Source organism: Helicoverpa armigera, chromosome 18, assembly GCF_030705265.1.
Source record: "Helicoverpa armigera isolate CAAS_96S chromosome 18, ASM3070526v1, whole genome shotgun sequence".
NCBI lineage: Eukaryota > Metazoa > Arthropoda > Insecta > Lepidoptera > Noctuidae > Helicoverpa > Helicoverpa armigera.
The window spans coordinates 1,608,652-1,621,194 of NC_087137.1; the positions used below are offsets into that span (position 1 = coordinate 1,608,652).

Below are 12,543 nucleotides of genomic sequence, written 5' to 3' on the forward strand. Positions count from 1 at the left end.
GGTGGGGCGCCGAGTGGCCGAGTTGACTCAGCTCGGGGGCGGCCCCCGCGCCCGACGCCGGCTCGCCGGCGGCCGGGCCGGGGAGCGACGAAACCAGATCGGGCCGCGACCTGACCGGCCCCCAACGCGACGTGACCGCACGCGACGGGCCGCCGCTGCCGCGCGCGCGCTGGGGCCCGGCGCGGCGCCCGCTCGACCTCTCGCTGGCGCGGCACGAGGACCTCGCCACGCGCGCCGAGGCCGAGCTGCGCCGCCTGCTCGTCACCGACAACTACGACTCCGTCAGCAACTTCATCTCGCTGTACGAGGCGTTCGAGCGCGGCGGCGACCCGCTGTACCAGGTGTACGAGCGATACGCGCCTCCCATCCGCCCGCGCAAGCACACCTGCGTGGGACTGGGGCTCGAGCTGGTGCGGCGCTGGCGAGCCCTAGAGCGGGAGTTCGGCGGCATCACACGCGCCACAGCGCTGCTGTCGTGCGAGGAAGCCGTGGTGAACATACGCGAGTATGTCACGTGCGGGGATGGCCCGGCCGCTGTGCTCGCTGCAGAGAAGGAGCATGTCATGGTGGGCATCCAAATCCGCGTGGACGGTCGGCCCGGCGTCATGCTGGCCGACCCAGGCTACCACGTGCCGAGAATAGTCACTGTCATGCAAGATAGGAACTATCCTCATACTGGTGAGTACCGACTGTAAACGTCTTAGTTTCTTATTTTGTTGAATTCATCAAATAGCTAGTTATTCGAAGCTTACTCGCCTCTATCTTCAACCCTTCCTTCCTTCGTCATGGCAGGTTGGTTCGTGCAGTCGGACGAGCCGCAGTGTCGCAAGGAGTATAGCTACACGTTCAGCGTGTTGAACGCGGGCTACATCGAGTGGCACGAGCGGGAGACGCGCGGGGAGACTGTCAAGAGCCAGACATCGCTGGTGTACGCCGCGAGACCATACCTCGATGGTGTCAACGTCACTGAGAGGAGGAACCTCGTCTACAACTTTAGGTGAAGATTGTTTGCTGACATTTATCAATATTTTTTTCCTTTCATAACGTTAAATTATTAGACAACCTGATTCCAGAGCAACACACTTTTGTTAAGATTTATTTAACCTCGCTTCTCAGCAAAGATTTCTAGGTCAGATGCCAGAGCAGTAACAAATTAGTCTGCGTTATCAATCGCATCAATCATCCTAGTTTTAAGTTCATCGACGTGCCTGTCGTCCCGATATTGTAATAAGTCTTGCAGACAATGGCTTTATTGGCCGTATTCCAATATTCGACTACTATGGTCTTTCCTTCTTAAAAGTTCAGCCAGAAAATGAGGTTACTATTACAAAGCCTGTTTTAAGTCCAAGAAAGTGAAACCGATGCATGCATTGAATCTAAATAAACTCAGACACTGGTTTACAATCAAGGTTGACCCACTTCGGCAGTTCCTTGAATTCACAAGGCAGACGCTTAAATGGTTTGGCACTTCAAGAATTTGATCGGCTAGATGCCAATTCACCCTATCTGGCAAAACTAGGCTAAATACGTTAAGTCTTCCTTGGGCCACATAGTAGATACTGTCCTTATGTATAGGCATGTTTGAAGAAAAAGGGAAGAAGTGCAGCAATGTTGAGATGATTAGGTAGTAGGTAATCCAGAGATGCATGCTACATCAACCAAATAACGGGTCTTAAAAATAGGGGCCCGTGAGGACATAAACAATTTCGAAGACTGAATATCTCCTTTTCTCCCTCAGGAGTCTTCTCTCCCGCGACGCGAAGGGTCACCTGATAGCCGGCCTGTACTTCCCAGTGGGGGCGACCCTCAAGGATGCGCAGTTCACGCTCTTCCTCAACAACGGACCTGATAAGCGGAAAACTAAGTACAAGTTCAGCACCTTCGCTGATCCACTAAACGTAAGTAGCTTCTTATATATTTCTTGATCTTGTATGGACAAATAAGGGCGAGAGAATAATCCTGATGAAGTTATGTTAAGGACCAGATCTTTGTTAATTATGGAAATTGTGAAAGTATATAGGATTCAAAAAAATATATATTGATACCATTCCAAAATTATTGATATTGATTACCTACCTGGCTGACACTTAAGTTGCCAAGGTTAGTTAAGAGTTAGGAGTAGGTATTATGAAAGTTTTAAAGAACTCATTCTTGCGGAATGGAAAAAGATTCATAGAAAACCAAGAGCTAACCTAACCTTAAGTTGCCCGTAATTTAGAGAGCGAACAAGCGAGCTGAAAAACAACGAAGTTATATGAAGCTTTGAAAGTATAATCTGAAATGGAATCTCAAATAAAGTCGATCACCGTGAAGGTTACATGAAGTAATGTTTTCCGGTGCACGTCGCCACTCGAGCTCAGTGTTCAAATGAACCATATTGTAGAAACAATACAAACGGCACGAGTGCACTGTAAACATCGCGAGTGATTTAAATTTAACCTTCAGTTTACAATGTTACTTTGAGATTTCTTTCGAGAATGTTTTGCATCTTTTTATAAGAACGATCGAAAATAGTTGCATGGAAGTTACTGAGCCCTGGAGGATTCACTGGTTACTGATATCCTTTTAGGATCTTATCTGCCAGATAAACTAACTTTTCATTTCATAGGTCTCGGATAGGAATATCTGGCAGAAATTATAAGCAGCCCTTTTTCTGGTAGATAGCATTAACTATTAGATAACTGATTCTTTATCCAAAACTATACTACACAATTTAAACCGAGGCTCAGTAGGAATTATAACTAGAGTTTTAATGCAAAACACTGGTTATATTTTTGCAGTATTACCAAGTTCTTTCATGTTTTGGTCTATTCGAACACGAAGTTCGAATATTTTATATAGGTACATAAGTAACTACCTACTCGATAGCAACTGTGTCTTTCCCTAGAGAAAGCTATAATCAAAGTTCACCAAGGACATTTGATTTCCAGTATTTGTATCGTATTAGAAACGTCTGTAGCTACTAACCGTATTAGCATATTTAAGCAGCTGATTACAGGCTGTCCACAGTAATCAATGGGAATTATAGAAACTAGCTTTGCAAATAAGCAGACTAAATAAGGGGGTATTAGAAATGCATGATAGCAGGTTTGAAGAAATACTTCACTAGAAATGTACCTACCTAATGCCATAGATTTAACATGATGACACGAATATTTCCATACCTATTATAATAACAGTAAATACATACCTAGGGCAGATACAAGAGTTTATACATATACTTAAATGGTTAAGTATTTACAGAACTGTCTTTAAACTGAATCATCTTTGTCCACAGATTCCAGAAGATATATCGGAGGAGATTCAGCTTTGCAATGCCAAGATGAACTACAAGCAGGGCGAGCTACTGTCTATCATTTGCCAGCTCGCCCAGGTCATGTCCAACCAGGCCTTCATCGACCAGATGTTGGAGATCAACGAGGACATCTGCCGCATGTGTCTCTGACAACAAGATGGCGTCCACGACAAAATGGCGGACGCCACTGACGCAGGCAGCAAAGCCGAAACAACATTAAAAACCCCCTAATCTTTATTATTTATCCATTTAATTCGTAATTTTGTATACTTTTCGTTTTTGGATTTGATTTATTATTTGGGTAATGGTATTTTTTTTTATTTCTCGTAGTTGTTAAGATTACGTTAAAATTAATAACGATTAATTTGGAATTGGGTTTTTGGATTTTTTATACATTTAATTGCTTAACTTCTTAATAAACCTTTATTATTTGACTCATCTGTTTCATTTCGAACGACCATAACCTTCGCCATATTAAGAGAAAAACTAGTGAAGTCTGACTAGGACCAAGTTGAATCTAGGCTTTACTTTCAAGGCACAGTGGTTCTTAAAACAGCTACTGTTCTCAGTAGCTGTAGTAAACAGTGTACAGTCGGAATTAAAATAAATCGTAAATTTTATAGGAACACTATGAAATAAAATAGTTCACTTTAGAGAATTCACTACTTTATTATCTCACACAAGTGATAAATTGGTTCTTTACAACTAACATCAATAATATGTATATCTAAAAATACTTTATTAATTCTAGAATCGACCTAGCTGGGTATAAAATAAAACAAAAACAAACGAAAAAAAATAATCACTTTATTTTAAGGAATGAGCGATTCAAAGCGTCCAGCACCGTAGTAATTTTGTGCAGAACATTAATATTATTAAGGCCAAACAAAGAAAAAATGGGTAAAAAGAATTGTAATTATAACCAAAATGTGACAAATTTGACACATGTCAATCTTTTTTTTTTTATTAGCTGCAGACAAAGGAATAATAACCTCATAATGGAAGATGGACCTTATGCTACAAAACCCTACCTAATATTTGTGAACTAATGCCTGCTTACAGAAATCAATTGAAACCCCTTTCAGCAGACTTCTAACATCTTTAGAAAACGATGAAATTTATTTAGTTAAATAATTACTTCTATATTTTTCTTATTGAAATCGACAAATAAATAAATACTTCATTGGCAAAAATTTATCAGTCGACCTCTATAACAATTTTTACTTGAACAATTTGCCAAAAAACTTATAAGTACGATACTTACGAATACTAATGAGTTTATAATTAAACATATCTTATTATCGATATCTGAACGTACAATAATAATAATTTTGAATGAGCTAATCTAAACTCAACGAGTGATTTAAAAGATAGCTAGCGAACTTGACCGAAACGTTAGTTTATACAGTTTAATTTATTATACATTGGTGTTTTACGGAAGAAAATTGATATACGAAGATTATTCTACTTCATTACATTACCCTAGAATTTTTATGAGCAGTGGCGTCGCTAGAAGGTCCAGTACTATCATCACAGATCAACTGTGGCTACTGGAGATGAGATTTTTATAATTAATTACGAAGATTGGTGTTCTCTTTTGGGGCAATAAAATCAGATGCCTAGAAACGCCACCGTGTGGAGTGCAGAACAATTTTATTTCATAAATCTATTTCTAATACATTTGTAGTATGATTGTCAGGTGGGCGGGAACAGCATATGGAATGTTGGACAACGCACACACAGCCACGACACTAAAGTATTGTAATTAAACTAAACTATTACTAAAAAGGAATCGAAGTGGAAACAAAATCTAAATCTAAATGTCATGCCTCGTAGCTAAAAATAATGCTACATAAAAAAAATACAAGTTCCTAGGCGCCATCTTTAAATATGGCGTCATTTTAGGAACTTCCCGCCATTTCGTCGTGGCTTACATGTGCAAGGTCCAAACAAGAAGTTTTTACACCGAGTGGCGGGTGGCATCGTCGAAAAGAAACATTAAGTCCTAATTTTAATACATTTCACTAATATCTATGTCGGAAATCATTAGACGACAAAGTTTGTAACACATTCCGACAAAGAGTGTTACGAAGCGGCTTGCCAACAAATAAAATAAACGGAGATCATTAAATTCATCATTTAGTTACGCGTCCTTTTCAATTCATAGTAAGAGAATCAAATAATCAGCAAGATATCTCAAAAGGATTGCTCTCATTTCATTTCTACGAGATTTTATTAATAAATACGAAGGCATTCCGTTTCAGCTTTATATGTTCGCACGGTTACACATAACAAGACAAACTATTTTTAATTCCACGCACAGATTTTAGTGCAAGTCTTAAATTATTCACAAAACGCAACTATTATAAATCAGAGAAAACTGAACCATCGCTTCAACGTACATACTTAACTAAGACATACAATGAAAAATTATTAAACACGTTCTAAACATGTTAGTTAAAGAGAAATATTACACAATGTGAATTATGAGAATGTACATTATGGTTCTCTTGAATACCAAGTAACAAAAAATCCTTCTCGTCGTCAACAAGTCACTAACTAATTTAGTTATGGACAAGTCAATGATACAGTGCTAGAGTGTGACAAAAAGGTCGACGGTATTTTTTAAACAGTGCGCAATAGTAATTTAAAACAAAATACGCACTAATTAAAACCTTTTTCAGTGTTAAAGAGAACCAAAGTCAACATTACATTGTCATTGATGTGTAACCAACCGCTTCGTGGTACGTACCCTCGTGTCAAAGTAAAGGCCTAGTCGTCGGCGTAGTGTCGGCCTAGTTGTCGGCGTAGTGTCGGCCTAGTTGTCGGCGAGCGTCGGCGTGTCGGCCTAGTTGTCGGCGGGCGTGTGGCGATGCTTGTGCTGTTTGTGTCGGTGTCTCTGAGGGTGGGAACTGCCGTACACCTCGCGAACACTGGGGCTGTAAACGATACACGAAAATGTTATACAAAAGCATTACTTGTATATTGCATGAGAGATGTTGTGTGTATTCCAGAACGATCATCATCATCCCCCGAGCGTTTTCCCAACATGTTGAGGTCGGCTTTGAGGGCTTAAGATTAGATAATTTCAACGTATAACCGAAGCAAACACTAAAATTCACTACTGGCCACCATAATGGTTCGAAAATCATATATATAATTTCAAAAGGCTTTTTTTTTTCAATTTTTTTAAGTGTCGTATGATCATCGTTTTAGAATACGAAAATTAGTAATCAATTTAATACAGTTTTTATGGTCAGATATTTACATGATATAATTAGTTAATTCCATAAATGAATTAACTTAGGCAGACAATATGTAAATGCTGGACAATAAACATGTAAACTTCACTTTTTCAGCTCACTCAACTTTGCTGAATAAACACAGTTAGCATTTTTCATAAATATATAATCATGTTAAACTTATATTAACTTTATTCATTTTTTACTCTCTCTTTCATGCTGAAAATCATTGAGTATTTTCATAAATATATAATCATGTTAAACTTATATTAACTTTATTTATTTTTTACTCTCTCTTTCATGCTGAAAATCATTGAGTATTTTCATAAATATATAATCATGTTAAACTTATATTAACTTTATTCATTTTTTACTCTCTCTTTCATGCTGAAAATCATTGAGTATTTTAAGAAATGAAACCGGTTTCTTCAAACCGTTTTGATCATGAACCAGAAAATGTGTGGAATGTATTTTTGTAATATTTACAACGAATATACATTGATAAAACACTGTAAAAAGATGACATGCACATCAATTATAACTGTATTATGTATAATAGTCAAAGGAAAGTCCCTATGTTATTTCCCAATCCAAATATTTAACTAATCCTGTTCAAAGTACAATTTATCAATAAAATATATCACCAAACATGAATTCCAAGCTACCATGCATTTGGCTATGTAAAGAAAATTTGTACATGCTTAAAATTGGAAACCATATACATAGCAAATAATAACAGAAATTGTCCATAATAGCAAACATATATAGCAATAATAATAATAGCCACAAATATAATTATATATTTAATACGTTTTTACGATTAATAGTAGTAACGCCTCCTCGACAATCTGGAACTGATTGGAAAAATTTGGAATAAGTTCATGAACCCTCTACTAAAAAATATTTTCAATCTAAAAATAAAAATTTACCAGAGTTAAATTATGGTAAATATATTTGAAGAGCAACACTTAAAGCTCATATTTAAATGATATTAATCATTTCCGGGTTAGGGCCAGGGCTATGTGTGACCTCTAATTTTAAAATGTGCTAGTAAAAAAAATGCGCCTTACAAAAAGTAAGTAAGTAGCGTCGCTGAACTATCCTTCTTCGGTGACCAAGATTTTAAATTACCCATTTTGTTATCCCAAGTTAGTGTTCACGAAACATCCTACCAGTTATTTCTTTAGTAGGTACCAAAGACATGTAGTAGTATAGTTTACCTGGTCGGCAGTGTGAGCGGGCTGGCGCTGGCTCGCAGGGGACGACGCGGTGCGGGCCGCTGTGTGCGGCGGGTCGAGCCCTCACTACTTGTACTGCAAGGATACCATGCTAGCTAACTACTCGCAAACAGGCGGGTATATTGAACATTTCGGTAATAGAAAATTTTAATATTTTCTGGGAGAAATATTTTTAAATCAATCTCCAGGATTTTGAGATGATAAGACAGATGTAAACTTTGAAATTGTCTTATAGGAAATGATAAATTCTTTAGCAACAACACGGTCATTTAAATAAGGTATATTAAGTTATAATGTGCAATATCTATGGTGTTAGTGAATTTACAATATTAATTAGAAAATTATGTGACACTTCAAGTGTTGTGCTTTTTACAAAATTGCATTTTATGCAGCTTGCATTGTTACGTGTTTTCAATCTAACCGCCTCTTCGCAGATACACATAATAGTAAAATATAAATACAAAATAAAAAAGTAAAAGAAGCCAAATTAAACCAGAATAAAAATAGGCACTAAACATGCTAGCTACTACAAGAAACTACAATGAATTACATTTAAAATGTATAATATAACATGCTTATAATTGAAACTACATGAACATTCACTTTTCAACTTTTAACTACTACTGAAAAACCCCAGTTTCGGTTTTATTAGTAAATCTTCTAATTTTCACGCTCTTTCGAAACGTCCCCTAGTTGCACAAGATAGTTGGCATTCAGTGCACCCATCACCATCTATCACCATAATTCATTCACATTAATATTCCCAATAGGAGTCTTTATTTCCTCGTAAGATTCTATATTCTATTAACGAGTCTACGTTCTCTAAAAGTGTTCTACATATACAAGTATCATGTACAGTCGCGGCCATGATAGTCTAGCAACTAAGGCCCGCAATACACGGCTTCAAGCTGTCGACCGCCCGAATCATTTGCAACTGCTCGAGAGATTCGTGTATGTGCGTCCATAGAACTCTGCACTTCACTTTGCAGTGGCAGCTTGAAGCTGTCGCCTCAGACTGCTTCAATCGGTCTGTGTATTGACAGCCTAACAACCTTCGCAATTATGTAGTGTAAACAATGGATTCACCAATCAAACTGAATGTACTACACGGGTAAAATACGAAGATTGGCAAGTTGCCAGTACATTAATGACCTTAGACTGTACATATAACATGGCTAATTACTAGTTCTGCTTACTTGGGCACTGTGAAGCTAGGCGGCGGCGCGGGCAGGGCGAGGCGCGGCGATTCACGGGGAGCGGCAGCTATGGCGGCGCGACCACGGTTTGTACCGGTAGAAGCTTTGTATTGGAACTCTCTGGAATATTAAATAAATTACGTTAGCATATGGTATGGTAAGTGCATCAATACTACTGTCGATACCAAATAACTTTGCATTTCTGGAGTTAGGCATTTGACGCCTCACGCATGCCCATGCGTTTTGATATTTTTTTTTTGTGTATTCGATAGTCAATTGAGCAGTTAATAGTAGCCTTCTTTGAACAAGGAAAAGCTTTTTGAGCAATTCTGTACGAACAAATGCAAAGTTATTTAGCACGAAGAGCAGCTAAGTTTAAATTGCTTCACGTCATACAAAGAGTAACAAAAAACCATCACAGACACTTCATCTGTATCAATGGGATTAGTCACCTTGATCACAATACAACCTAAAGGTTTATGAATTTTAATCTCTATTCACTATACAATAAGATATACAATCACCTGTCGAAGTCTTCAGCCTCATCCTCCTCCAAGTTGATGAACTCCTGTCGTTCTTCGGCGTCGCCTGTGTAGTAGTTCTGTTCGCGTTCGATCACGTGAGCTCTCTCGCCGATGTGGTGACCTGAAACAAGAAATTAACAGTTTTAGGGATATTTAATAAATAAAAGTTTCAATTTCAACAAGGATATAGAATATTTCCCAATGTTCTGGCAACATTTATTTAAATGAAAAGTAACCCGATTTAATGAAAGACCACGGGAAAGCAATGGACGAAGACCACTTCGCCGGTCCTTTTTTAAATCAATGGGGAAGACCATGTCCTATGGCAAGAAATAAACATGATGATGATGAGTCTGAAGCTTCCAAATTCAAATCAGAACGGCAAACCAATGACAACATATTTAATACTTCAAGTCTAGTTATATATATTTATCGAGCAAAAAAATACGACGCAGTAAAAAATAAACAAGTTAATATAAGGCTTCAACCGTCAAGGAAAAATACATTAAAATTGAGAACAATTAAACAAAAGGCAACCCTATAAAAGTGAAAATATTTTCTCATTCCCTCTCCCGTGTTTGAACAACGTGAACTTTTTGCGTTGTAGCTGTACCTACTAATTGGTAAGGTGTGGGTCGCTCCGTGACAACGATTGTTCGATTATCACTTGGCCAGTTAATGGGAGACAAGGGCAGTTTAATCTAAACTAGTATGTTATAACAGAGCAAAAACATGTTGAAAACACTATTGGGAAGGTATCCCTGGGTGAAACGCATTCTTTATCCATAACGGTATATTTTATCCGGATACGAGAAGTTACCCCTGGACACGGGTGAATATGCGAGAAACAACTACTTTTGAATACTATTTCATTTATAAAATCACGCATTAAAGTTCTCTAATATAGGAGGCGCATGCCAATCCCTCAAGTCATTAAAATTAATATCATGAAACAACGCAACATTAACCATTTGAAACATTACAAAATTAACACAGTGAGAAAGTCACAGTGTTCTAGAGGCCGCCATTTATCGCGTTTCAGACAATATGACGTGAAATTCCATGGAAATAAATAATAACGTCTGCTGAAATAGTTGGAATTCTCATCACTCAGATGTCATGTTTCTACATAATTATAGAAACGGCTCGTGTATTCTGCTAGACAGGTCTAAATGGGTATCATGAACGCAATAATTTAAAACTAAATCTTTCCTAATATTATAAAAAAAACTTATGTGTTTGTAACGTTGTGGAGGGTAATCTCGGAAGCTAATGAACTGATTTTGATTATTATTTTACCAATAGATAGCTGGATTATATTGTAGGTATATATTCTATTCGCGCACAGGAAATAGTTCCCTTGAACTGGGGGTATCGACTATATTTACCTAGTATTGGATTACATAAATTATATTCTTTTCGGCATTTGTATTGAAAAGTAGGATTTAGGATTATAAACAGTAATAAGATAAGTATGAACAGTTTGTGATTTATTGACGTAACTTCATTTGCTTACAATAGATATGAAGAGATCCTTCGAAATAACAAAGATACTATCTGATTCTGTATATCGTCGAAGTGAATAAATCATGAGGTAACAATAAAGAATTTATACATATCGTTCTCTCTATACGGATCACATAATAGAGTGGAATCTTTTTTTAAGATACCAATAGACTTGTATGAAGAGGTCTGTGGGGAATACAATATACATATTATACTTGAAACTAAATGTTTCCCGCGGTTTCCACTCGCGTTCCGTGGAAATTTTCGGCCCACTTGTATAGATAGAGGCCTTATAGCCTTTCACTATAACTGAAACCCTTTTGTTTTGTTTTTGTTCGGTCCAGGATTCTCGAGATAAGCGCACTCGAAACTCTTCAGATGCATACTATTAATACAAATAAAATCATTTGCATTTGCTTATAATCATATGACAATTCTTTAGTGAAATAAGCAGATTGTTTAAGGAATTTTATTTAAATATAAATCCATTGCCTTTCTCTCACAAAGAGCCTTGACTAAATCCAGGCTAGACTAGCCACACAAATTCGGCAGACATATACAAACAAAAAATCTCCGCCCAAATCTATTTTAGTAGCGATCAATATGTACACATTAGTGAATAAACAGAAGAAAAAACCAGATTGCGTCAGCCTTGCCTATTTAGTATAGAGAATGACTTCAGCCGGACGCGTGGAGGTTTCATATTAATGAGTGGATACGTTAAGAGCATAACATCAGACGCCAGAAAACTCGTTGAAAGAGAAGAGAACAAAATCTTTAGCATATGTGAGGAAAGCATCAGTTCGTCAAGGAAACTACAACACCATACTAAGTCGAGTATACATCTTGAAAATCAGACTTGGTAAATAGAAAACATGAAATTGAATTTTCGAATATCCAAGGGAAAGGTTTTGACGTCGACCTCTTGACCTTTTTAAAGAACCCTGGCTGTGGTATTGTTTGCAATCTCTGATATACAATTGGCAACACTAAAATAAGTGGGCCTTTTGTCACATTCCTGTCTAACGCATTCAGCCTACTACAGGTGAATCATTTGGCGCGTGGCTTATCTTCCGCGCGCCAGAACAAATGACTGATGCTGTATTCTCCTGTCCCGGAAACTGACACCAAGTGGCTGCCAGCTTTATTTTTACTCTACATACATTAAACATAGGCCTATTCATGAATATGCATATGAAAAAACGTTTAATGATAAGTGGATATTTTTCAACTGTCAAATCTTTCTATATTTACAAAATTTTACAAGTTTAAATAATTAAGAAACTCCTTTTTTAACCAACTTCATTAAACAACAAATTTTCAAATACCTACTAATTACCTGAAAATATACAGCTTAGCTACAAGACCACGTAAATTACAAAATCAATGGTAGCCAGTGAAAAGGCCGCCTGACAACCAATTTGTTTAGTCTGGCCAAAAATAACACAAGTTAGTTTTAATGAATTGCGATTATGAAGACAAATTACCGACTAGAAAAAGGGAAATTGTTATAATTAGCGTAAGTATGGTACACTAGTGTCA

At 37.6% G+C, this 12,543-nt stretch overlaps 2 protein-coding genes across 5 annotated transcripts in view; one reads left to right on the forward strand and one right to left on the reverse strand.

Moving 5' to 3' along the window:
• Nucleotides 1-12,543, reverse strand: part of LOC110373175 (myeloid leukemia factor) — a 238,890-nt gene that overhangs the window by 223,095 nt on the left and 3,252 nt on the right. Inside the window, exons 5-8 of one of the 4 annotated variants that reach the window (XR_010277341.1) lie at nt 9,496-9,616; nt 8,972-9,091; nt 7,758-7,850; nt 6,081-6,234 (exon numbers count right to left, since the gene is read on the reverse strand). Coding sequence is in view for 3 of the 4 variants with exons in the window: in XM_049846439.2 (XP_049702396.2) it covers nt 6,144-6,234; nt 7,758-7,850; nt 8,972-9,091; nt 9,496-9,616 (425 nt within the window). In the remaining variant the exon portion in view is untranslated. Of the gene's footprint in view, nt 1-4,085; nt 6,235-7,342; nt 7,392-7,757; nt 7,851-8,971; nt 9,092-9,495; nt 9,617-12,543 lie in introns of those variants that run through there. The other 3 variants (XM_049846439.2, XM_049846443.2, XM_021330356.3) reach the window with 3 other exon arrangements.
• On the forward strand, nt 27-3,729 carry LOC110373187 (uncharacterized; the record flags this gene model as incomplete). The annotated part of the gene is made up of 4 exons (XM_021330370.3): nt 27-678; nt 793-997; nt 1,739-1,898; nt 3,278-3,729. Coding segments are annotated over 4 exons (1,185 nt in total), but the record flags the coding sequence as incomplete, so codon positions are not given.